The sequence below is a fragment of the Cetorhinus maximus genome, chromosome 25, assembly GCF_964194155.1.
Source record: "Cetorhinus maximus chromosome 25, sCetMax3.hap1.1, whole genome shotgun sequence".
Lineage (NCBI taxonomy): Eukaryota > Metazoa > Chordata > Chondrichthyes > Lamniformes > Cetorhinidae > Cetorhinus > Cetorhinus maximus.
Window position 1 is genome coordinate 12,005,749 of NC_135903.1, and position 25,976 is coordinate 12,031,724.

The 25,976-nt window shown below is 46.6% G+C and overlaps 2 protein-coding genes across 2 annotated transcripts in view; one reads left to right on the forward strand and one right to left on the reverse strand.

Annotated features, from left to right (window-relative positions):
• Positions 1–4,004: 4,004 nt before the first annotated feature.
• Positions 4,005–25,592, reverse strand: pnpo (pyridoxamine 5'-phosphate oxidase). Its single transcript, XM_078529492.1, has 8 exons — positions 25,310–25,592; positions 22,332–22,456; positions 20,560–20,659; positions 12,174–12,227; positions 10,738–10,866; positions 9,015–9,085; positions 8,206–8,384; positions 4,005–8,086 (listed from the first exon to the last, which is right to left on the reverse strand). The coding sequence occupies exons 1-7, from the start codon at positions 25,499–25,501 to the stop codon at positions 8,219–8,221; spliced, it is 837 nt and encodes a 278-aa protein (XP_078385618.1). The 5' UTR covers positions 25,502–25,592; the 3' UTR covers positions 4,005–8,086; positions 8,206–8,218.
• Positions 10,281–25,976, forward strand: part of LOC144667897 (uncharacterized) — a 38,741-nt gene continuing 23,045 nt past the window's right edge. The window contains exon 1 of the mRNA XM_078529491.1: positions 10,281–10,469. Within this exon, the coding sequence (XP_078385617.1) occupies positions 10,438–10,469 (32 nt within the window). The 5' untranslated portion in view covers positions 10,281–10,437. The remainder of the gene's footprint in view (positions 10,470–25,976) is intronic.

A 25,976-nucleotide genomic window follows, 5' to 3' on the forward strand; every position in this document is an offset into this window, starting at 1 on the left:
TTCCCAACAGCACTGCGGGGGTACCTTCACCCGCACGGACTGCAGGAAGGTAGCTCACCACCACCTTTACAATTGCAATTAGGGATGGGACATAAATGTTGGATTGTCAGCGACGTCACATCCTGAGAATTATTTTTTTTTAAAGAATCCTAAGGCCCAAGGGTTTCACATTTTTTTCTACCGTGGAATGTTTGGGGGTAATGTTTCTTTTTTTGTTAGACTGGACCTGATATCTCTGGAGATGAGTAGAACTCCATCACACCAATGCCACAGCACCCCCCTCCCCTCCCACCCCCCCACCCACCCCCACGGGGTGCAGCGAAACCATGTCCGTTTCTGTATAGTGGTTTTTGCTGGTCGCCACGAATCAAAAGGAAAAGAACTATTTGATGCCAAGTGTCCACTGGATGGTCTGAACTCCTCAGAATGTTAAGAAAAGAAATAATTTACATTTCTAAAGCGCCTTTCACAGCCTCTGGAAGTCCCAAGGTGCTTGACAGCTCATAAAATACTTCTGAAGTGTAGTCATTGCTCAAATGTAGGAAGGACAGCAGCCGAGTTGTGCACAGCAAGATCTCAGAAACAGCAAGGAGACAAGTATTAGATAATGGAACTTTAGGTGTGATTGAGGAATAAATATTGGTCAGATCACTACTCTTTTTCAAAATCGTGTCTATGGGATATTTTATATCTACCTGAGGATAGACATTGGTTCCGTATCTCATCCCAAAAATCGGCACCTCGGCAGTGCAGCATTCCCTCAGGACTGCACTGCATTTATGTCAGTCTGGATTATGGGTTTAACCCGTACTCCAGTGTGAATTCCATGATCTTCTGTCTCAGGGGAGAGAGTGTCCTGGTTGACGCCATAAGGCTGATATCCGCAGTAACACAGGTGATATCTGAGCAGTTGGGTAACGTGACAATCGCAGCGAAACCCGGGAGGGAGCAGAACCCCTGATAACGAGGTGGGATTAACACCAGCTCAGTGAACTCATCCCAACTCGCTTACTTCAATTCCCCCCATTTGGAAACTGGCTGCACCCTTCTCTGAAAACCAATTAACACATCACAGCGGAATTAAATATATATTCAACTCAGCTTTGAGACAGGGAAAAGGGAGGGGGTCATTTTAACACTGAACGGGAGCGTAAAACGGGCGCTGTCGGTGCAGCCGCCGGTAATACACCTCTTCCCGTTTTCCACCAAGTGAATGGGGATGAACAGGCCCCTGATTAATCTGACCTAATTATACTCCCGAAAGTCAAAATCACCACGGGGGCAGAATTGCAGAAGAAATCCTCGGATATTTCACAGTTAACCTGCACGACTCTGTCAGGATAGTGAGTCAAACACATTCAAGGCACATACCTGCAGCCTTGTGTCTACATTGCAGGGACCCGCACCTTCCGTCTGAACAAGGCAGGATGTGTAAAGGTGAGTGAATGTGTACCTGGAAAATTGTAACTCGCTTTTATCATTCCTAAATAAACCTAAAAATTCAATCCACGTGATCCATTCGGGGATAAAAGCAAAATACTGCGGATGCTGGAAATCTGAAACAAAAACAGAAAATGCTGGAAAAACCCAACAGGTCTGGCAGCATCTGTGGAGAGAGAAACAGGGTTAACGTCTGGAGTCCGTCAAGTCATCTGGACTTGAAACCTTAATTTTGATCCATTTGGGGACCGTGTTGGACTCTCTCTCCAGTCGATGTGATAGAGTCAGGTTCCCACCACCGGGGTTTCCCGGACCCCTATCCACAAATATTGGAAACCTGGAGAAAAGATGCAATTGGCAAATTCTGTTTTAAGTTGCAGCGGGAAATTGGAAAAATCTTGCAGAAATTCGACCTCAGTCTCCCTGCGGTACAGTTCAGAATGAATCCAACAACTGTGCTCACTCAGTCAGCTAATCTTTCGCTCCCGAATTTCCGTATAAATTCCTGAATTAAATCCCAGCCCGTAACTCACTCCCAGGTATCTCATACTGATTAGTGGGGATATCAGGTCGGTGTGTCCTGACCATCTCTCCCCAGGCCGCACTCACTGCAGCGCATCGTCAAATATTACCCTTCATCTGGAGACTGGGAACATATCAAGCTCTATGCAAAAAAGTTTCTGGGCGCGACAATGAGCATGAATTCTATGTAAACAGGACAGGAGAGTCTGAGTCAGTATCACAGCGAGAGATGCGCTGTCATTAATCAGCAATGTCCTGATGTTACTGTGTTGCTGCATTGAACCCTTCTGGTGCTCGCTTCGCACCCGAACAGGGAGACACTGGATGGTGAGGTACAGGCTGATGTGGATGCTCTGACTTTTACAGGATTTGACTGTGATCTCTGAACAGCCGCAGCTCAGTGGGGTAAAGACTCCACCTGGATTTGTACCATTATGCAAACTGGTTACCATGGCAACACTGTGCCAGGATTCAGTCTTACTGCATGCGGGCAAGAGCTCAGTAAAAAAAATGCATTTAGGATAACTTGGGAACAGTTTCCCTATCTGTCCTGTTCAGACCCCTCATGATTTTGAATACCTTTATCAAGAAAGACACTTCACCTGCCCAGCACTTCACTCACCTCCAGCTGCCCTTCCTCACTGTCAGCCTTCACCCACTGCACGGGAGCAGCTTACGTAGCTCCACCATCCACCTCTGTCGAGGGGGAAGATTAGAAGCCACACCACCGCCAGGAGTTTTAGCAGCAGCAACGTCAACTGTATGTCTTGTGGAGACCCCGCTGGGAGGAGGCGTGACTCCCAACATTGGGTCTACAGGTAGAGGATCAGCTGTCCCGAGATGTCTGAGCACCAGGAGGTTCAGGATCTTGTGGCAGGTTGTAGCCTCTGGGAGCAGGTGGGTAAGCATGCCTGTAGCCGATAAGATGCCTGTCACTGGAGGGCACATACCACCCTCAGGCATCTGCCTCCCATCAAGTTGTGTGCTCTCTTCTCCTGCAAGGAGAATGAGATGTAGTTCTATATAGACCATGTCACTGATAGAGGCTGATGCCATTTCATCCCCACAAGTCTCACTAACATTATTTGACTCAGAGAGGGTGAGAATTCGATATTTGCCGTAAGATACTGCTAGCTTAGGAAACAGGTTGAGAGTTGGAATGTTGCTAGTGCTGGTGCTAGGGCTTAATTTATGGGACACCTCCCAGAGCCAGTCTATAGGAGCTGTGAATCAAACCAGAAATTCAAGACAGACTCGTCATACAGGAAGCAGATCAAACACAGGTCCCTTTCATTCCTTCAATGAGAAGGAAACTGGATTCCAGCTCCTAACCTATCATCCATTTTGGTTTCAGTGTCACATTTTCATCATCAAACTGCATTGGAGAGGGTCAATGGACAGGTGCACAAAGTTGTGGCAACCCGTCTCCCACACAAGTCCCAGAAAGAGTGCATCAATGTGGCTCAGAGGCAGCACTCATACTTCTGAGTCGCGAAGGTTATAGGTTTCACTTCCACTCCAGGCTGAAGACTGTGGGTTCTAAACTTGATTTCATAGACTGAACACATAATCCCAGCTGACTCTTCCCAGTGCAGTACAGAGGGAGTGCTGCTCAGTCAGAGGTGCTGTCTTTTAGATGAGATATTTAGGGATAGGGAATATATTAGAATGGATGGTTAGTTTTTTTGTTTTCTTCTTTCTTAGCTGGCGCAGATATGATGGGCTGAATGGCCTCTTTCTGTGCATAACTTTTCTATGGTTCTATATGCTACTCATTCCAGTGACACTCATATCCTATAAATGAATTAAAAACAAATACTGAGCCCTGTCTTCCCTCTCAGGTGGATGTAAAGGAGTCTAGGGTCACTGTTTTGAAGATGAGCAGGGGAATTCTGCTGTTCAGAACATTTACTGTGAGAATCACACAGTCCGGTACAACTACCTGATCTGAGGTCCTCTTCCATGGCCTGTTTGGTGTAAAATTGTTGATTGGCCCTTTCTTACAGTCGTTGAGACAGAAAGTAAATGAAACAAGGCAGAAATGAGGGAAATGAGGCAGAATCTGTGATCGTGCATCAGGTGTAAGGAGAAGACAGAAAGAGCTCCTGATGAGACCAGAGTCTTTATTAACATCAGTTACAAGATACAACAGTAACTGCACAGTTTAATTAACTGGATGGGAAACAAGTTGAGCTGTTTCTGAATGACAGGATCAGGTACTATCTAAATGCAAGCATAAATTTACAATATCACAACCACATAAAGCACAGATTTAAGAGGGAAGGTCTTCTCACGACGTCCAGTCATAGACCAAAAGCAAAATGCTGGAAATATGCAATTAAAAACAGAAAAGGCTGGAAATACTCAGCAGGTTTTACAGCACCTGTGGAGAGACAAGCAGAGTTAATATTTCAGGTCAATGACCTTTCATCAGAATGTTTTGTCTGCTTGAGCAATTCCAGAATTTTTTGTTTTAGTTTCACAATATTCAGCCTCTCTCTTCACTGACTTGATTTTTTTTCTCTCAAGAAGTGGGTGTCACTGGCAAGGCTGTCATTTATTGCCCATCCCTAAATGCTAAGCCACTTCAGAGGGTGATCAACCATGTTGGTGTGGGTCTGGAGTCACATTTAGGTCAGACCGGGTAAGATCGGCAGTTTCCTTCCTTAAAGGGCATTAGTGAACCAGATGGGTTTTTACGATACTCGACAGCTTCATGGTCACTTTTACTGAGACCAGCTCTTTATTTCCAGATGTTTTTAAAACTGAATTCAAACTCTCAAACTGGTGGGATTTGAACTCGTGTTCCCCGGGACATTGGTTCTCAAACCAGGGTCTGTAGAGACTGTCCAGGGAACCCATGAAACAATATAAAATTGCAGGTGAGTAACCACCCAGGTGTCGTGGTCAGTCCTTGGATTTCAATTTGCCACCACATAGCCACTTGGGAACGCCCGCCGCTGCTTAAGTCTCTGAAATTTTGGTTAAACATCCTGCATGGAATATTGTGGCAAACACTGGCTTCTGCAGCCTCTTTAACTGGCGCATTGTCACTCAACTAGATGCACAAAACTGTCAAACTGGTCTCAGGCCATCCTTCAGCCACTCTTCCAGTCTCTGTAGGGCCCCTCCTTTACCAGACTGAGTAAACCGAATACAATTTTCAATTATATAGGATTTTTACATGTGTTTTGGAGACCACATTCTGTAATTCCATTGAGTTTTTCCCAAAAAAGAAAAAATTTGGCTTTTATATAGAATCATTCGCAGTGCTTCATTGTCAAGCATCACTCTAAGATGGACAGACTCTGCAGTGAGAAACTGGCTCACCCATTTCACTGACAAACAGTGAACCATCTACAAGATGCACTGCAGAAACTCACCAGGGCTCCTTAGACAGCACCTTCCAAACCTATGACCGCGACCATCTAGAAGGACAAGGGCAGAAGACACATGGGAACACCACCACCTGGAAGTTCCCCTCCAAGTCACTCACCATCCTGATTTGGAAATATATCACCGTTCCTTCACTGTCGCTGGGTCAAAATCCTGGAATTCCCTTCCTAACAGCACTGTGGGTGTACCTACAGCACAGGGATTGCAGTGGTTCAAAAAGGCAGCTCACCACCACCTTCTCAAGGGCAACTAGGGATGGGCAATAAATGCTGGCCCAGCCAGCAACACCCACATCCTGTAAATGAATTTGAAAAAAACATGTTTTCTTAACAGGGTTATTGAAGCACTCTTTACATGTAGTTACAGCAGTTTCATATGATGGGTATTATATAGTATTATAATCTAGATGGGGTCTGTAATTACTATCCCATTTGCCCTTCAAACAAAAAAGCTTGAAACCACTGCTTTAGGATTAATTAGCCCAGGCTTCTGGATTACTAGTCCTACAAAATGACCACTACTCCACTGAACCTCATTAGGTCTTGTAAAAGCCCAAATAAAGAAAACAAGATGGGAGATTAAGAATGGCGGATTGATCATGAGGCCACTTGACCTAGATAGGGAACTCACTGCCGAAAGGGGAAAACACAGAAGTGAAAACCTCCTTGTCAGACTGATTTATAACATAGACTGCTGGGTCACTCAATCATCATAATTCTCACAAAACCTTTGCAATTTCTCCAATGAAACTAGTTTTTGAAAATATTCTGCTGCCCTGTAAATAGAAAAAAATCCAATATTAAATGAATAGAGTAGACAGCAGGGACCACAATGCACAGGATACTGGAACAGACACAGTGGGGGGGTGGGGTGGGGCCTATGGGTACATGTAGCTTATAGGACACTGTTAATGAGATGCCACAGGGTATTTGGGGTAACCACCTCCCCTCCCCTACTCACAACATTTAGATTAATGCTCCCAGCCCCGACAACCAAGGGTGATGGTTCTGTGGAGTCCAAATATTAGTTGCCTCTGCACACAAACTGTTATTTTTCAGGTAGAAACCTGAGGCAGCTAGTACAACAGAGGGTCCAATATATAACTCAAATCCAACCATGTCTTCATTCAATGTCCACACATCAGGTCTGACCATGTGAACGCTGTGAATGGATGGCGAACCAGGAGCCTGGTCAATACTTTTCCTCTCTGACCTATATTGCCACCTCTGTTTGGTCACATTCCTGGTGGTTTCATCACATGACCTCCTGCCGACAACCATCTCTTTCCCCCACAGTCCTGCCAATGATCAAGCAACATCCTCACAGTGCCTTCCTCCTCACGTCCAATCAGAAAGGGAATAGATCCTTTGTTAACAAATTAGATGATTTGGAAAATAATTTCTTCCAAAAGCTAACACTGAAAACATTCCACAGTGCATGCACCATTTGTATGCAAAGTAAGTTTTCTGTATGTAATTATATAGTTTATATGAAAGCCCAACAGTTTGACCAATTTGTGGTGGAAGTCCAATCATGGCTTTTAAAAGGAAATTGGATAAGTAATAAATCAAGAAAAAAAAATTGGGGAAAGGGCGGAGCAAGTGGGACAAGCTGAGTTGCTCTTGCAGAGAACTGACACAGATAAGATGGGCTGAATAGCCACCTTCTGTGCTGTAAAATTCTATTCTATGACTCTCAACTTTCAGCCAAACGGCCTTTTTTTTGCTGTTGACAATATTTTTATAACTAATAAACAGAGGTATTCAAATAATTTTTTTAATGACCCGTCCATGATTTTTCTCCCAGGCTTTGCTAGCAGGAGAGACCTGGAGATTATTTTTTAAATTCCTGGAAACTCCAGGACAATCCTGGAGGGCTGGCAACCCCTACTCTACTGTGAAAGACACTGAGGTTGAATGTGGAATCATTGGCCCAAGTGAAATCCACAGGCACAGTCTCTATATCTCCACACATTAACCAGCAGTCAATCAAGCTCCTCCCTACCCACTCCACCTCGGTCACTAAACAGACCCACCCAAACAAAAAAGTTGTTGGGGTTAAAGATTTCACCAAGTACTGAAGTCTAATGTGTTGATGGCTCATGGACCTGGCCAGGCCCCTGAGGATACCCTTGCACCTCTCCAATTTTAATGGCTCCAACTTTACCAGCCATGCCTTCAGCTGCCAAGGCCCTAAAATCAGGAATTCGCTCCCTACACCTCTCTATTTCTCGACCTCTTGGTCCTCCTTTGAAATGCTCTTTAAAATCTAATATTTCTTTATGTGGCTCGGTATCAAATTTTTGTCTGGTAACGCCCCTGTGGAGCTCTTTAGAATGCTTTTACTATGATAAAGGTGCTATATAAATGCAAGTTGTTGTTAGACCACCACAGTTTCCTCATTGATTGTGCCTGATAACCAAACAAGAAGTTAATCGCACAGCGTAGGCTACATTATCCACCATAATAGATGGGCCCTCTGGTCTTCTCCACAATCGATAATGTAAATTGGAGAATAATCGAATTTTGAGATGCTACAGCAAGAGATAAAGTTAATTTAATCTTTCTCAGAGAGAGCTTGGTTTCCGTCAGCTGGGAGGAGTATGTAAACTGGACTGGTCAAAAATCTCCGCTGCTGGGGAATAACTGATGGGCAATTCCAAGGTATGAGGATTAAAAATGCAGGCATTTGCCAAACAATGGGGCAGGTTGGAAAGTCTGTTCCTATTGTATCATCTTTGATTTCAAACAACAATCCAATGTGAAATACGTCATTACTTGAAGAATTTGGAAGAGAAATTCATTATTCATATGGAATGAGGAACAGTTTGAAGACTGAATTCCAAAGATTGTGGCAGTTGTCAGGGTGATAGTCTTTTAAACACCCAATCACCATCAGCCTTGTGAATCATGGAAGTATCTGGAACTGTCCCTTCCTTCAAACGCTGGAACAGGATTCGGTCATGCAGGCGGTTGGTCTGGCCCTGCCAAAACTCAATGGTGTCGGGCTCCAGGAGATATCCTCCCCTTGAAAACAACAGCACAGATACAATTACAAGGAATGTACAGCACAGAAACAGGCCACTTGGCCCATCTGGTCTATGCCAGCGTTTATTCTCCACATGAGCCTCCCTCACACTTCTTCATCTCACCCCATCACCATATACTTCTATTCCTTTCTCCCTCATGTACATATCTAACTTCCCCTTAAATGCATCTATAATTTGCCACAACTACTCCACGTATTAGCGAGTTTTACATTCTAACCATTCTCTATGTAAAGAAATTTCCCTTGAATTTCCTTTTGGATTAATTAGTGACTATCATATATATGCGCACTAATGTATGCAAAAAATACTGTTCGATCAGTAGAAGTCAAAGTTAGGATCTTGGCCCTCCCTATCTCTCAAACATAGAATCACAGAATTGATTCTATGACCTGTAGATTAAAGACAACAACTTTCCTTCTTTTCAGGGGTACTAGTGAAACAGTTGAGTTTTTACAACAATAGACAGCCAGTTTCTTTTTAACTGAATTCTCAGGATTGCTGTAGTAGGTTTCGAACTCAGATTTACTAGTCCAGTAACATGATCGCTACACGAATCATAACCCTGGGCGCAAAGGTGTTGCTCGGTCATCTTTTGGCTGTCACTCACCAGTACTCAGGCATTGGCACCTCCCTCTCTTTGTAGAGTTCCTCTAGCTGTGCATTCTTCTTCCTTAGAAACTGAAAAGAAGAGAGTATTAGAGAGATGTCACACTGGAGAAACCATAAGGCTCTCAAGTACCATTTTCCATTCTGGCAACTGCTCCTCAGGAAGGATACTGGGATACTCTCCTACAAGGAGAGATTGAGTATAATAGACCTATATCCTCCAGAGTTTAGAAGAATGAGAGGTGATCTCGTTGAAACATATAAGATTCTGAGAGGGCTTGACTGAGTTAATGCTGAGGGGCTGTTTCCCCTGTCTGGGAGTCCTCAGAGGTTGGCCATTTGGAACTGAGATGAGGAAAAATTTCTTCACTCAAAGGGTTTTGAGTCTTTGGAGTTCTCTACCCTAGGGGGCTGCGAATGCTCAGTTGTTGACTATATTCAAGACAGAGATCAACATATTTTTGGATACTCAGGTGATTATGGGATATGGGCTTGTTGTGGGAATGTGTAGCTGAGGAAGAAGATCAGCCAATGATCTTGTTGAATGGCAGAGCAATGTTGAAATGGCCGACTCCTACTCCTATTTATTATGGTCTTATGATTTTCGTTTTGGAGGGGGAGAAGAGCAGGTTAACCAGAATAGAACTGAGGCTAAAACAGTTAATTTCTAAAGACAGGCTGAATGCATATCTGAATAGACTATCCTCTTGATTATAGAGGATTAAAGGGATGATCTAATTGAGGTATTTAAGATGATTAAAATATTTGATAGGGTAGATAGAAACTATTTCTTCTGTCCAGGACAAGAAGGGATAACCTTAAAATTAGAGCCAGGCCATTCAGGGGTGATGTCAGGGGCATTTCTTCATACAAAGGGTAGAGGAAATTTGGCACTCTCTCCCTCAAGAAAGATGCTGAGGCTAGGAGAGGGGGGTCAGTGCAAAATTTCAAAACCGAGATTGACAGATTTTGTTAGGCAAGGTTATTAAAAGTCACAGAACTATAGTTGGCAAATGGAGTTAAGATATATATTAGCCATGAAATAACTAAATGGTAGAACAGGCTTGAGGACTGAACATCCTCTCGTTCTGATGTTCGCTTGCTTTGTTCAGGTGAGCAATGGAGCAAACATCATTAGACTTAGTGAATAACTTACTGAATTTATAGAACACCAGCTTATTTAATCATTAACCTCACATTCTTATGCACAGGATCCTCAACAGGAAAAGTACAAAATGTCCCCTTGGCAACGCAACATTCAGATACTGAAAACTGCAAAATGTGAAGGGGGAAAACAGGAAATGTTTCTGCACAATAACTGGTCACTGATTGACATTGAGGAGAGTGGAGAGTGCTGATGAGTGCTGAGAGTGCTGGGGGCAGGACAAGAGGCCAACATGGGCTGAAGAGAAGAAATAATCCACATGTCACCAACCTGCTGGTGCTGCTATGGGAGGTGAGGTAGGGAGTGATGGGCAATAGTATTTATGCAGGGCAGCAAACCCGAGTCGAATAGTTGAGCTGTGAGGGTGACTGAATATTCTGTTGTTTTTGCACCACTTCCTTTGGGATCATGGAGTGTTCATAAGGAACTTCGACCCAGGAAATCAAATGGGTGGCTAGAGTTCAAGATAGAATAGAGCTATGGGAGGAATTGGTTTTGTTCTGTGCTTATTTCTATTCCACACTCCATAATTGAGACTGAAGCAGTTTTGTGCACATACCTCGCGGTCAGGGATCACTGTGCTCTGATGGCTGACCACGGCACCAATCTGGCTACTCTTGGGCCGGGAATGGAAGTACTCCTCAGAATCCTTGTCTGCCAACTTGGTCACATGGCCTTCGATGCGTACCTGAGGAGAGGGAAGATTCGTGGTCAGTACCTCTGCTCGAATTGACTTATCAGCAGATGAAGCAAAACCAGAATGGTGGCAGCAACATGGTCAATGTATCTATACCAATGTGGAAGAGAACATTACAAACAGAAAATGCTGGAAATACTCAGCAGGACTGGCAGCAGAAACAGAGTTAAAGTTTCAGGTCTGTGACCCTTTCATCAGAACTGCTGCACAAAATGCTGTTGACCTGCTGAGTAGTTCCAGCATTTTCTGTTTTATTTCAGATTTCCAGCATCTGCAGTTGACTGGTTAGTGATCATGAATCTTGGCTGATTATTCTTTTCCCTCCCATAACATAGTGTGACAGTTGTAGTGCATTTTTTCATTCATTCATGGGATGTGGGCATCACTGGCCAGCATTTATTGCCCATCCCTAATTGCCCAAGGGCATTTAAGAGTCAACCACATTGCTGTGGGTCTGGAGTCACATGTAGGCCAGAACAAGTAAGGACTGTAGGGCATTAGTGAACCAGATGGGTTTTTACAACAAGCGACAATGATTTCATGGTCATCATTAGACTTTTAATTCCTGACTTATTATTGAATTCAAATTCCACCATCTGCCATGGCGGGATTTGAACCCGGGTCCCTAGAGCATTACTGGTCCAGCAACAATATCACAATGCCATCACCTCCTACTAGTACAATCAGGTATGGCATTGGCTCAGTGGGAAGCATTCTCACCTTGAGTCAAAAAGTCATGGGTTCAATACCTGCTTCAGCCAGACATAAGTACGTATTCCAGACCGACACTCCAGTGCGGTACTGAGGGAGTGCTGTACTGTCAGAGCTGTTATCTTTCACATACAATGATAAACCAAGGCCCTGTTTGCCCTATCATGTGCCTATAAAAGATGACATGACATTATTCGAAGAAGAGTTAGTGATAGAATAGAGCTATGGGAGGGATTGGTTTTATCACCTTGTTCTGTGCTTCCTTCTGTTCCACACTCCAAAATCAAGTACCCTGCCATCAACATTTATTCATCAACTAACATCAATGAAACAGGTGATCCCATCGCTTTCTAATTCCTGCCTGTGAACAAATTGCCTGCTGTATTTTCCATTTGATTACAGTAACTGTGCTTTGAAAGTACTTCATTAGCTGCAAAGTATTTTGGGACATCCTGAGGATATGAAAGACATTATATAATTGCACAGGCACAGTTGGGAGGAGTTACATTTCAGCAGAATTAAACTTGGGAGCAAAAGTAAAGCACATATATAAAAATGAATGAGCAAATATGTAAATAAGGACGTACTTGCCTATTCAGGGCCTCCCAGTAAAACACGATTGCTGCAAATGGATTAGTCTCCTAGAGAATAATAGAAACATTAACATGCAGTGTAGTCCTGCTCTTAACTCGCAATCAACAGACGCTACTGATCAAAATATGTATCAGAGGGCGGAATCGTCCCAGGTTTGTACCGAGTGTGGAAGTGGACACGTAAAACAATGTTTTACACGCCGGCCGCAATGGCGGCTTTTCACGCCGTATCGTCCCAATCCCACCGTATTAATTATGCATTCCTGGGAAACACACCATTTCCTCGGCCAGCGAGTTCTCATTCGCCTGCTGCACCATTACCTCCCTGCTTCAGCACGCCAGGCACCATATTTAAAGTCCAGCTGCGCACACACATCTCAGTGCTTCCAGTCCACGACTGCTGAAAAGAAGACATGGCCCTGAAAGGCAAAAAGACTGCAGACCCCAGGTTCAATGACTCATTCCTTGTGTGCCTTTTGGACACAGTGGTAGCCCCCCCGTGATGTCATCTAATCTACCCTCACTCTGGCCGTAGGATGGGCAGCAACCTTACTAATCCAGCTTGGGAGGTGATGGTCAGCACCAACACCCTTCAAAAGAGGACAGCCAACCAGTGCCGCAAGAGGATGAATGATCTCCTCCGTTCCACCAGGGTTAGTCACTCTTCTCATCACTCTCAACTCACACACTCACAAACCCATCACACATCCACAGGGCCCTCACTCATTGCCGGTTCAAGGGACATCACCATTCACTCTACCACACACACACCTTGATTGTTCTCATCCTGTCCTTGGCACCATTCACCACCCACACATGCCGGGCAAACTTATCATCTGGCCTGGCAGGTGCCCTGCTTACTGTCTCTCCATCTCTATTCACGCAGGACAAGCTGGCACACAACAAGAGGGAGAGGTCACAGACCGGTGGAGGAATGCCTAAAATCAAGGTCCTCACAGACTTTGAAAACAGAGCCATCCAGCTGGCTGGCGAGGATCTGGACCAGTCCTGTGCTGACGGTAAGGTTAGCAGTGCTCAACCAAGTGAGGATTCAGCAGTGCAACATCCATCAGACAACCATGCTGTGAGTGATGTGTCCTCTTTCACAGGTCACCGCCATGCACTAATTATCTCCACCTTCACATTGAGGGTACCCTCCATCGTGTTGTGTGGCACTACCACAGTGCTAAATGGGATAGATTTTGAACTGATCTAGCAACTCAAGACTGGGCATCCACCAGGTGCTGTGGGCCATCAGCAGCAGCAGAATTGTACTTGAACACCTCATGGCCCAGCATATCCCCCACTCTACGATTACCATCAAGCTGGAGGATCAACCCTGGTTCAATGAAGAGTGCAGGAGGGCATGCCAGGAGCAGCACCAGGCATACCTAAAAATGAGGTGTCAGCCTGGTGAAGCTGTAAAACAGGACCAGTTGCGCGCCAAACAGCATAAGCAGCAAGTGATAGACAGGGCTAAGCGATTCCACAACCAACGAATCAGATCTAAGCTCTGCAGTCCTGCCACATCCAGTTGTGAATGGTGGGGGACAATTAAACAACTCACTGGAGGAGGCTCCACAAATATCCCCATCCTCAATGATGGAGGAGCCCAGCACATCAGTGCAAAAGATAAGGCTGAAGCATTTGCTACAATCTTCAGCCAGAAGTGCCGAGTCGATGGTCCATCTCAGCCTCCTCTGGAGGTCCCCAGCATCACAGATGCCAGTCTTCAGCCAATTCGATTCACTCCATGTGCTGAAGGCACTGGATACTGCAAAGGCTATGGGCCCTGATAACATTCCAGCAATAGCACTGAAGACTGGTGCTCCAGAACTTGCCGCGCCCCTAGCCAAGCTGTTCCAGTACAGCTACAACACTGGCATCTACCCGGATATGTGGAAAATTGCCCAGGTATGTCCTGTACACAAAAAGCAGGACAAATCCAACCCAGCCAATTACCGCCCCATCAGTCTACTCTCAATCATCAGTAAAGTAATGGAAGGAGTCATCAACAGTGCTATCAAGCGGCACTTGCTTAGCAATAACCTGCTCACTGATGCCCAATTTGGGTTCTGCCAGGGCCACTCAGCTCCTGACCTCTTTACAGCCTTGGTTCAAACATGGACAAAAGAGCTGAACTCCCGAGGTGAGGTGAGAGTGACTGCCCTTGACATCAAGATAGCATTTGACCGAGTGTGGCATCAAGGAGCCCTAGCAAAACTGGAGTCAATGGGAATCAGGGGGAAAACTCTCTGCTGGTTGGAGTCATACCTAGCACAAAGGAAGATGGTTGTGGTTTTTGGAGGTCAGTCATCTCAGCTCCATGACATCACTGCAGGAGTTCCTCAGGGTAGTGTCCTCGGCCCAACCATCTTCAGCTGCTTCATCGATGACCTTCCTTCCATCATAAGGTCAGAAGTGGATGTTCGCTGATGATTGCACAATGTTCTGCAACATTCGTGACTCCTTAGATACTGAAGCAGTCCATGTCCAAGTGCAGCAGCATCTGGACAATATCCAGGCTTGTGCTGACAAGTGGCGGGTAACATTCATGCCACACAAGTGCCAGGCAATGACCGTCTCCAACAAGAGAGAATCCAACCATTACCCCTTGAAGTTCAATGGCATCACCATCACTGAACCCCCCGCTATCAACATCCTGGGGATTACCATTGACCAGAAACTGAACTGGACTAGCCATATAAATACTGTGGCTACAAGAGCAGGTCAGAGGCTAGGAATCGTGTGACAAGAAACTCGCCTCCTGACTCCCCAAAACTTGTCCACCATCTACAAGGCACAAGTCAGGAATGTGATGGAATACTCTCCACTTGCCTGGATGAGTGCAGCTCCTACAACACTGAAGAAGCCGGACACCGTCCAGGACAAAGCAGCCCGCTTGATTGGCACCACATCCACAAACATTCATTCCCTCCACCACCGACGCACAGTAGTAGCAGTGTGTACCATCCATAAGATGCACAGCAGGAATTCACCAAGGCCTCTTAGACAGCACCTTCCAAACCCATGACCACTACCACCTAGAAGGACAAGGGCAGCAGATAGATGGGAACACCACCACCTGGAAGTTCCCCTCCAAGTCACTCACCATCCTGACTTGGAAATATATCGCTGTTCCTTCATTGTCGCTGGGTCAAAATCCTGGAACTCCCTTCCTGACAGCACTGTGGGTGTACCTGCACCACATGGACTGTAGCGGTTCAGGAAGGCAGCTCACCATCACCTTCTCAAGGGCAACTAGGGATGGGCAATAAATGCCCAGCCAGTGAAGCCCACACCCTGTGAATGAATAAAAAAAAAACTCCCCTTGCTTCCGCAGGCACATCTGCCAAACAGTCGACAGAGTCAATGACCCAGGGCCTCCAATCAAGCTCCGAAGAAACCTAAGAAGATGAATCTGAAGGCACCCTTCCTGAAGTCCCGTCACAGCACTCGCCCACACCCTCCACCAGCGCAGAGACACACATCTTGGTGGGACCTGGCTTTAGAATAGCTTCGGGATCACAATCTGTTGAGCACATCGCACTGTCTGATCCACAGCAAGCGGAGGCAGGGACTTCAAAGAATCACAGAATCACAGAATTACAGTGCAGAAGAGGCCCTTCGGCCCATCGAGTCTGCACCGACACGAGAGAAACACCTGACCTACCCACCTAATCCCATTTACCAGCACTTGGCCCATAGCCTTGAGCGTTATGACATGCCCAGTGCTCATCCAGGTACTTTTTAAAGGATGTGAGACAACTCGCCTCCACCACCCTTCCAGGCAGTGCATTCCAGACCGTCACCACCCTCTGGGTAAAAAAATTTTTCCTCACATTCCCCTAAACCTCCTGCGCTTCACCTTGAACTTATGTCCCCTTGTGACTGACCCTTCAACTAAGGGGAACAGCTGCTCCCTATCCACCCTGTCCATGCCCCTCATAATCTTGTACACCTCGATCAGGTCAGCCCTCAGTCTTCTCTGCTCCAACGAAAACAACCCAAGTCTATCCAACCTCTCTTCATAACTTAAATGTTTCATCCCAAGCAACATCCTGGTGAATCTCCTCTGCACCCCCTCCAGTACAATCACATCCTTCCTATAATGTGGCGACCAGAACTGCACACGATACTCCAGCTGTGGCCTCACCAAGGATCTATACAACTCCAACATGACCTCCCTACTTTTCTAATCTATGCCTCAATTGATAAAGACAAGTGTCCCATATGCCTTTTTCACCACCCCACTAACATGCCCCGCCGCCTTCAGAGATCTATGGACACACACGGCAAGAACTCTTTGTTCCTCAGAACTTCCTAGTGCCATGCTGTTCATTGAATACTTCCTTGTCAAATTATTCCTTCCAAAGTGTATCACCACACACTTTTCAGGGTTAAATTCCATCTGCCACTTATCTGCCCATTTGACCATCCCGTCTATATCTTCCTGTAGCCCAAGACACTCAACCTCACTGTTAACCACCCGGCCAATCTTTGTGTCATCCGCAAACTTACTAATCCTACCCCTCACATATGTCATTTATATAAATGACAAATAATAGGGGACCGAGCACAGATCCCTGTGGTACACCACTGGACACTGGCTTCCAGTCACTAAAGCATCCTTCTGTCATCACCCTCTGCCTCCTACAACTAAGCCAATTTTTAATCCACCTTATCAAAAGGTCCCTGGCACTCGGGGGACTGCTGGAAGCCAGAAATTTGCTGAGTCCGAGCCAGATGACGAGCCTCTGGACTCGGTCATGTCACAGTTGCTGGAGCTGCAAAGGCAAGCTCGGGAATATCAGGAAGGGATGTCCACTGCACTCCTCAGATTGCAAGGCACGATGGAGGAGTCCGTCTACCTTCAGTCTGAGGTGATAGTGCCAGCATTGCAACGCACTGAGGTCAACACTGGCAGGATGGCGGCTGCCATGGAGACTTTGGTCCAGGATGTCACTCCTGCACTGTTGTGTGGGCTCAACTCCATCACTGACACCATAGTTGGCCTCCAACAATGTAAACACGAGTGGGGTGCAGGGCAGCTCAATTTCACTCCGTCTACCCCTTACCCTCAAGGAATCAGCCAGGGGCCCTTGGGCACCGATAGGGAAGAGGATCAGCAGGCATACCCCCTGGGGCCATCCATCCAGGTGACTCTGGGAGTGCCATCCCATCCAAATCCCCTCTCCCAGTGACCTCAGCAGCTCCAACTCCACAGGCTGAGGAGGGTGTTGCTGCCACACAGCAGGACCCTGAAAGCAGGTTGGGGTCCTCCAGGTCTCGGCCCTCCAGAGGATGCCCGCCAAGGTCATCACACAGGGCGTAGCAGTCAGCAGGCTGCCTCCACCTCCGCTGTGGATGTTCCGGGGGGCACCAAGTTAGGGAGACCTCCTGGGCACGGGTGTTAATCACTTGTACAAACTGTTCACTTTTGTCAGTAAACTCCCAAGAATGTCTCCCTGCCTATGGCTCCTTCTTCTGATGAGCAGTGTTCATGTCACTCAGGTGTGAAACCTTTCTGCACAAGATAAAGGCAGGCGTCTTAGTCCAGGGTTTCTTCCCTGTGCTCTGTGCAGCCTTCAGACCAAAGTGATGGTCCAGCCTCACACTCACTGGACACAGTACTGATGCCTGCACCTCGAAGGTGCTTGTCATTGCTGCCAGAATGTGGTGGGCAGGGTCACAGAGTTCCCTCATTCTCTCTGTGTGCTCTCAGCACCTTTAAGGTGGGGCTGGTCCCCATCTCTTCAGTATCTGTGACCAGTGATGCTGTGCTCCTGAAGGGCTCAGGTGCTGAAGGCGGACAAAGGATCAGATGCTTCTAAAGTTTCATGGCTGTGTCTCTATGATATGATCCTGATCACAGAGCGCAAGCAAGCTGCCCTCGGCCAGACAGGAGTCAGACATCATGAAGATCTATGGAGTGTCCTCACTGCATGTCGTCATTGTCCTCCTGCAATTGAGCGACTATTAGGGCCTACACTGCATCTCCATGACAGGAGCATTATCATAGGGGGTACGTGCATTGCCATAAGCCAGACTGGAGTCAAAGGCTCACAGATGCAATGTGAGGATCTATGGGGACACCTCCCTGCATGTCATCATCATCCTCCACAAATCTAGCAGCTCCCGAATGCGCCAGCCTCATCTGGCCAGTGCGAAGGTCTCATCCCTGTCATCGTTGTCTTCGCGGACCTCCTCACACTCATCCCTGTCAGCATCCTCCTCATCTCCAGCTTCTCCATCTCCTCCTCAGCCAGCTCCTCTCCCCGCTGCAGCGCCAGGTTGTAAAGGGCACAGCAGGCAACGACGATGCGTGACGCCCTCTGCAGACTGTATTGCAGGGCTCCACCAGATGGGTCTAAGCACCGGAACCTCATTTTCAACATCCCGATGGTCTGCTCCACCAAGTTGCGAGTTGCAGCATGAGCCTCGTTATAGCGTCGCTCTGCTGCAGTCTGAGGCTGTCACCCGTGTATCACCAGCCACGGCCTCTGCGGGTAGCCCTGGTCTCTGAGGAACCATCCCTGTAGCTTCTGTGGACTCTGGAAGATGTCAGGGATCTGTGAACAACTGGGAATGTAGGAGTTGTGCACACTCCCTGGGAACTGTGTGCACACCTGCAGGATGCATTTGTGGTGGTCGCACACCAGCTGCACATTCAGCGAATGGAATCCCTTGCTGACTGTGTGTTGTGACGGAGACCTGAGTGCCATGAGAGTGCAATCACTGGCACCCTGCACCTGTGGGAAACCCGAGATCTGGGAAAATCCAATCACTCCTGCACCCTGGCTGTCCTGGTCCCGGGCGAAATGCACAAAGTTGTGTGTCCTCGCAAAGGTGGCATCTGTGACCTCCTGAGTGAATTTGTGGGTGGAGGCTTGTGATATCCCACAGGGGTCACCTGTGGAGCCTTGGAAGGCGTAGAAATTAAGCGCCGCAGTCACTTTCACAGCCACTGGCAGTGGATGCCCTCCATGTCCCCATGGCACCAAATCCTGCAGCAGGTGGCAGATGTGACTGACCAGTTCCCAAATATGCGCAGCCTTCAGCGACACTGGTTCTTTGTCATCTACAGGAATAAAAGGTGGCATCTATAGACTCTGGGTCTAGCTAGGCGCCGACCAGCGATGGCTTATTGTGGCTCTTCAGTGGCGTGTGTGGGAGCCACAGGCACCTCTTCTTCCTGAGGGTGCTGCTCCTCCCTCTGCACAGCCAGGCACCTCAGTCACTCTCTTCTCCGTAGTCTTCACTCTCTGTACACCATGAGGCTTACAGTTAGGTCACCAGGCTCCATGATCCTGATGTAGTCCTCCCGCAGGATGAAAGAGAGAGATGCGTGGCTTAGCATGGATGTACTAAGAACCTGTCCTGGTTAAGTGTGAAAACCCTTTAATGCTTCCTGGCGAGTGCTGACCACCATTTGGATGGCCAGAGATTAACGTGTTGCATGGCTGCCCAAAACCCCACCACCTCCACCCGACCGATTGGCGGCAGCTTCACCCACTGGACTGTATGCTGTGCTCTCAGCTCAGGCGCAGGCATTCTCCTAACCCACACTGCAAGGCTGCCCTGTTAGCTTGAACCATGGGGGAGATTGGTCCAAACCAGGATGGCGACATTGCAAGGGGCTGTGAGCGTCTCCACCAGTGACTGCTCCATGGCCCAGCTTTAGCAAGGAGATTGTACAATGTGCCCAGTCGTCCAACTGTTCTGCAGTCCACTAAAACGCTCATTAGTTTGCAGTCTGTGCCCGAGGGGGTGAAAATCTCTGGAGCACTGGGTGGCACTTTCATGCCTCTGTGTTGCTTGAGTGGGCAGAGACGCTAGAGGCCCAACTCCAATCATATCCATGTGGCTGTGCCTGAGCTGTCTCAGCTGCAGAGGAATGGTCACTTTATATCAGGTGCCCCTAATGTGTGGCTGCTTCCCTCGCCCAGCCCAACCCCCAACCCCATCCCCACTCGGCACATGCTTAACTGCAGGGCAGCCCTTGCCCCCCCACCCCACCCCACCAAGTCATCTCAACCACAGGACAGCCCTTTCCCCCACCCTGCCAATTCCTGCAGGCTGGGCTTTGTAATGATACGAAGATGTATTACATTGAGGTTCCCGATGTCCGATGGTGGGAAACGTGGCCTGCCATCAGCAGACGGAGCGATCAATCGCAAACTAGTTTCATGCCGTGAAACTGACTTTTGGCCTTCTCACCATATTGTCCACTCATGCCAGCGAACACGCTGGGCATGGACGATTCCGCCCACAGTATTATAATGAGGAAGTTACAAGAAGGGAGGAGGTGTAAATGAGTTGGTAATGAGGGTTGCCATTTGCAATTTGTGTGGAGGTAACCAATCAAGTGTCTACTCACCAGCTCCCTCCCTTTCCTGCTCTCATAGTTTGTGTAGAATTTGAACCCCTCGGGTCCAAACCCTTTCAGAAGCAACATTCGAGCAGAGGGTTTTCCATCCCTGGAAAAGATGCAGAAACAGAGAGTTTGATATAACTACATCCTGCTTTTAAATCCCATCAAGTTTTCTGTGAATTCTATCCCTCCATATGGAGAAATGCAAACACTTCCTTTCTTATCTGGTCAGTTGGAAAATAACTTGTTTTCTTTCCTTCTTCACAACATTTCCAGTCCTCTCCCACTAATTTCCTCCCTCCTTTCTTCAATTAGTGCTCCTGCCACCAGCTGCCCTTTGGTACTACCAAGGATCCATTCCCATTCGTAAGTCTACATAATGAGTGACAGCAGGATATTTGATTGTGGTAGGCAGCAGAGCTGAGCTCCAACTTGAGCCATTCAGATTAGAAAGGTACCAAGTTTGATTTCCAGTCCTGGCTGATTTATCAGATCTCTGCCAGGCTTACGGGTGTTATGTCACAATCCTGGACTAGGGGGGTGGAAAATTTGCTGGGGTTCACATTCCTAGCCACAATCCCTGGTGGATGCTCAGTATCAGTGGACATTAGGTGAGAGTAAGGCATGGCTGTGATACACACTGTGGTTGAATAGGCTGCTAGTCTAGGCTCATGTAGGAAGAATAGCCACTTGAATGCAATATCACAGAGGTGGCAGGTTCCTGAATTATTCCAACCCAGGGAGTGAACATCTTCAGGACAGAAGGTGATAAAATCAGCACAAGGATTTACCAAACCACACTGCATAAGCGGGGATGTGATTACATCAAATGCTCAGCACAGGTACAGGCCATTCAGTTCAATTGGTATATGCTGGTATTTATGCTGCACATGAGCATCCTCCCACTCTGCTAATGTCATCTCACCATAATCTTCTGTTCCTTTCTCCTTCATATACTTGTCTAGTTTCCCCTTAATGCATCTATTCCATTCACCTCAACCACTCCTTGTGGTAGCGAGTTCCACATTTTCACCACTCAATGAGTAAATAAGTTTGTTCTGAATTCCCGATTGGATTTATTAGTGACTATCTTATATTGATGGTCCCAAGTTCTGATCTCCCCCACAACTGGAAACATCTCTCCATCAACCCATTTAAATTATTTCATTATTTTAAAGGCCTCTCTATAGGGTAACTCCTGTTTTCTGGAGAGAAGAGCTCCAGTCTACTCAGTCTTTCCTGCTAGTTAGAGACTCAGTTCTGCTATCATCCATCTAAATTGTCTTTACACCTTCTTCAGTGCCTTCTTATAATATGGAGACCAGAATTGTGCACAATAAATGTGGTCTAACTGTGCTTCCATAGAAGTTTAAGATAACTTCTACAACACAGCAAACAGACCAATCAACCTGACTGGTCTGTGTAGGTATTTATACCCCATAGGAGTCTCCTCCAACTCCAATTACATCTTCCCACCTTGGTTCCCACCCCACCCCCTCACTTCTATATCTCCCATTTCCTCTTTTAGTATTGGACCCATAACTGTCCAGGTATAAAATTGCTCTTTGGCACATATTTAACAAAGATGTTAACCTAACTGAATAAAATAGCAGAGGGAGAACTTTCATATCAATATTGTGTCACAGCTTCCATAATCCTTTTGAGGTAGGGTGGGAAAACCCATGTAATTTGAAAAGCTAACTCTACTCCAGGCTTTTTGGTGATTGCCTGGAGACAACTCCCTTAGTTTCAGCCAAGAGATTGGCAAAAGTGGTTACTTGGTGCAGGTGGCAAGACACATGGCATTAGCTTCTCGGATAGACTGGCATTTTGTGGCCGTTTCAAACCAATCGGCAAATTGCTTCATGGGGTCCAGAGAAATAAGATGGTTCTCTTCAAAAGCCTGGAGAAAAGAGAGAAAGAAATATAAAAAAAACACACACACACACCCCAAGGAACAGCAGAATGGTAGCTGGATCCACATGTATATTTTAAAATGTTTATTTGGCCCTGGGCTGTGGGTGACCTTGGTGAGGGTCGGTTAATGCCCATCCCCAGTCACCCTGAGAAGGTGGTAGTGAAGCTGCTTCTGTGTGTGTGTCGGCAAGTGGATACTTTTAAACTTTTCATAGAGAAGCCATTAATGACGGTGCTGTGTAATTATACAGATTTTTCAACATCACTTCCCAAGCCCATGACCTCCATGACCTAGAAGGACCAAGACAGCAGGTGCATTGAACATGACCACTTTCAGTTTCCTCCAGATCACAAACTGTTCCAAATATACCAGCCATTCCTTCATCATCACTGGGTCAAAACCCTGGAACTCCTGACCTAAATGTTGATGTTCAGAGAAACTTGGGTGTGCTTGTACAAGGAATGCAGAAATTTAGCATGCAGGTGCAGCAAGCAATTAGGAAGGCAAATGGTATGTTGGCCTTAATTGCAAGGGGATTGGAGCACAAGTATAAAGAGGTCTTGCTAGTTATACAGGATTTTGGTGAGACCACATCTGGAATACTGTGTGCAGTTTTGGTCTCCACGTTTAAGAAAGGATATACTTGCATTGGAGGTGGTACAGTGAATGTTCCCTTGGGATGAGGGGGTTGGCCCCTGGGATGAGGAGGTTGTCCTGTGATGAGAGGCTGAGTAAATTGGGCTTATATTCTCTGGAGTTTAGAAGAATGAGAGGCGATTGCATTGAAACCTACAAGATTCTGAAGGGGTTTGAGAGGGTGGACACTGAGAGATTGTTTCCCCTGGTTGGAGAGTCCAGAACATGGGGGCATACTCTCAGGATAAGGAGCCGATCATTCAGGACTCAGATGAGGAGAAATTTCTTCACTCAAAGGGGTTGTGAATCTTTGGAATTCTCTATCCCAGAGGCTGGGGTAGATAGATGTTTGGTCTCTCAGGGAATTAAGGGATATGGGGAATGGGTGGGAAAATGGAGTTGAAGCCTGAGATCAGCCACGTTCGTATTGAATGGCAGAGCAGCCTTGATAGGCCATATGGCTACTGCTGCTTCTATTTCTTATGTTCTAATGTTCTAACAGCACCACCCTTTGTGTGATGCGAAGATGTGCTTCCTGACATCACCCCTGCACAGCATAACTCTAATTTTAAGGCTATGCCTCCTTGATCTGGGTTGAAACATATCGATCTGTATTTGAGTTGTGTTAGTGCCTCCTCCAGCTTGCTAATACTAAACATCAGCAGCTTCTGCTGGCCTTCAGGGCCACAAATATCAGATAGAGAACTTGTCACTTCTTGCTAAAGAGTGTGTGAGAACTGGTATGAATTGTATTAACATCATTTGAGGTGATATGGGTAGAATTATATAAAAATAGCAAAATTATACCATGAGGTTACAAGAAGATGAAATGGAAGGAAAAATTCTAGGAAATTAACTCAGTGATTACAGCGTATGATCTTGTATAGCAGGGTCACTAGGTTCCATTGTTTATCTGCTGTGGCTTAGTGGATACTGGCCTCATTGTTAAATCAGAAAATTGTGGGTTCAAGTCTCACTCCAAAGACTTGAGCACAGAATCTACACTGATATTTGTGGTGTCACGGTATAGGGGTGCTGCCTTTTTGATGAGACATTAAACTGAAAGCCCTTAATCCTTACTTCAGTACATCAGTTGCTGAAACTCTCAGCCATGCCTTTGTAACCTTCAGGTTTGACTATTCCAATGCTCTCCTGGCTGGCCTCTTCCCCAACTTCCATACTCGATGGGCTGAAGGGCCTCTTCTGCACTGTGTGATTCTGCGAAAATTCAGCCCATCCAAAAACTCCGTTGCTGCTATCCACACTCACGCCCAGTCCTGTTCACCTATCAGCCTTGTGCTTGCTGATCTTCATGGGCTCCTGGTCTGGCAACGCCATGGCTTTCAAATTCGCATCCTCCATTCAACACCACCCCCACCCATGGCCTCACCCCTCCCTATCTCTGCAACCTCTTCTGATTCTCTGGGGTCTCTGCGCTCCTCCAATCCCGGCCTATTATGCATTCCCCACTTTCATTCTCCCGCTATTGTGCCTTCAGCTGCCTGTGTCCTACACGCTGGCTGGAATCCCCTCCCTAAACCTCTCACTCCTATTAGATGGTCCTTACAAGCCCATCTCTTTGATCAAGCCCGCCCTAATATCTCCATTGGTTCAATGTCGTTTTGTTTCATAAGGCTCTCCTGGGAAGCCAGTGTTTCAATACGCTGAAGGCGCTGTATAAACACAAGTTGTTGTGGTGGCGAGGAATAGGAGGATTTGTAAATGAGGGCAAGGATTTTGAAAGCTGTGCTTACTATACAGAGGAACGAAAATAGTACACAAACTGAATGTCATTCCAAGGACTCTGCTGGTGACAGTGGGAGGCCTCGGAATGAGTCTTCACAGCTTCCCCAAACAATTTTGAAATTGTAAGCATTTATTTAATCGCAGACCTTAATGCTCAGTAAATATAACATTACATTCGAAATATTTTTCTGGTTTGCAGAGGAAAATGGAGCCCGAATCGCCTCGGTTACAGAGGTTGCAGGTGAACCAGGTTTACAGGGGGAGGAGGCGCTTTCTGTTATTGTGAATTGGCGGAACATGGTATTAAATAAATGTCTGGAAATGTTTCATGTGGCGGAGGTCCCGAAGTGGAAAGGAGAGAACCAGCCCCTCCTTCCCCGCGGATACACTTCACCCAATCGATACATTGCTGCTCAGAAATGGTTACAGATCAGACTGTTACATTTCGCTACTCACTTCCTGGTCGCTTTTGTAACTCTTCCTCATGGCGGCCACGGCGAGGCTGGGGTCGGAGGAGGAGGGAGAGGACATGTTGCCGGCTTGGGGAGGTGGGAATCCGCCGTTCTTACCGACCCAAGGGTGGGCGGAGCGTCTGAGGAAACTGACGGTGAAACTGATCTTCCGAGTGTCAGTTACACGCGGCCACATCGCAGACCGAAGTTGACACCGTCTGTGTGTTTTGTCACTGCTCACACTTACTCCAGTGTGAGTCCTCTTGTATAAAATAGTTTCCTATACACTTAGACTGTTAAATAACCTTTCAGACTTGGTTAATCATTACTTGTAACACTTTTATTTATTAAACTGTGAGTGGAAGCCGACTGGTGCCGGGGTACAGGTCATCTGAGCATCATGCGAATTGGATTAGAACATTCCCGGGTTTATAATTTAGGGAAGCGGCTGCAAGTTTGAACAATCAAAGGTCGGTCAGAAGGCAGCATAACCCTCAGTTTTGTAGATCTCCCAGTACCTGTTACTAACGGGGAATGACCAGGAGGGAGGAGGAACATTAAATCCCATCTGCAGTTTATCAAATGTTTACATATTAAATTCATTCCCTTTTCTCTCCAATGTACACGAATCTTTGAAAGTGCCCGGGCAAGTTGTGAAGGCTGTTGATGGA

Coding starts and splice junctions, on each gene's coding strand:
- pnpo (XM_078529492.1), bottom strand. CDS start 25,501: ATGTGGCCGCGTGTAACTGACACTCGGAAGATCAGTTTCACCGTCAGT. Junction 22,457..25,309: donor GTTACAAAAGCGACCAGGAA/GTGAGTAGCGAA, acceptor TCTTTTCTCCAG/GCTTTTGAAGAGAACCATCT. Junction 10,867..12,173: donor GGGAGGCCCTGAATAGGCAA/GTACGTCCTTAT, acceptor CCCTCTCCTCAG/GTACGCATCGAAGGCCATGT.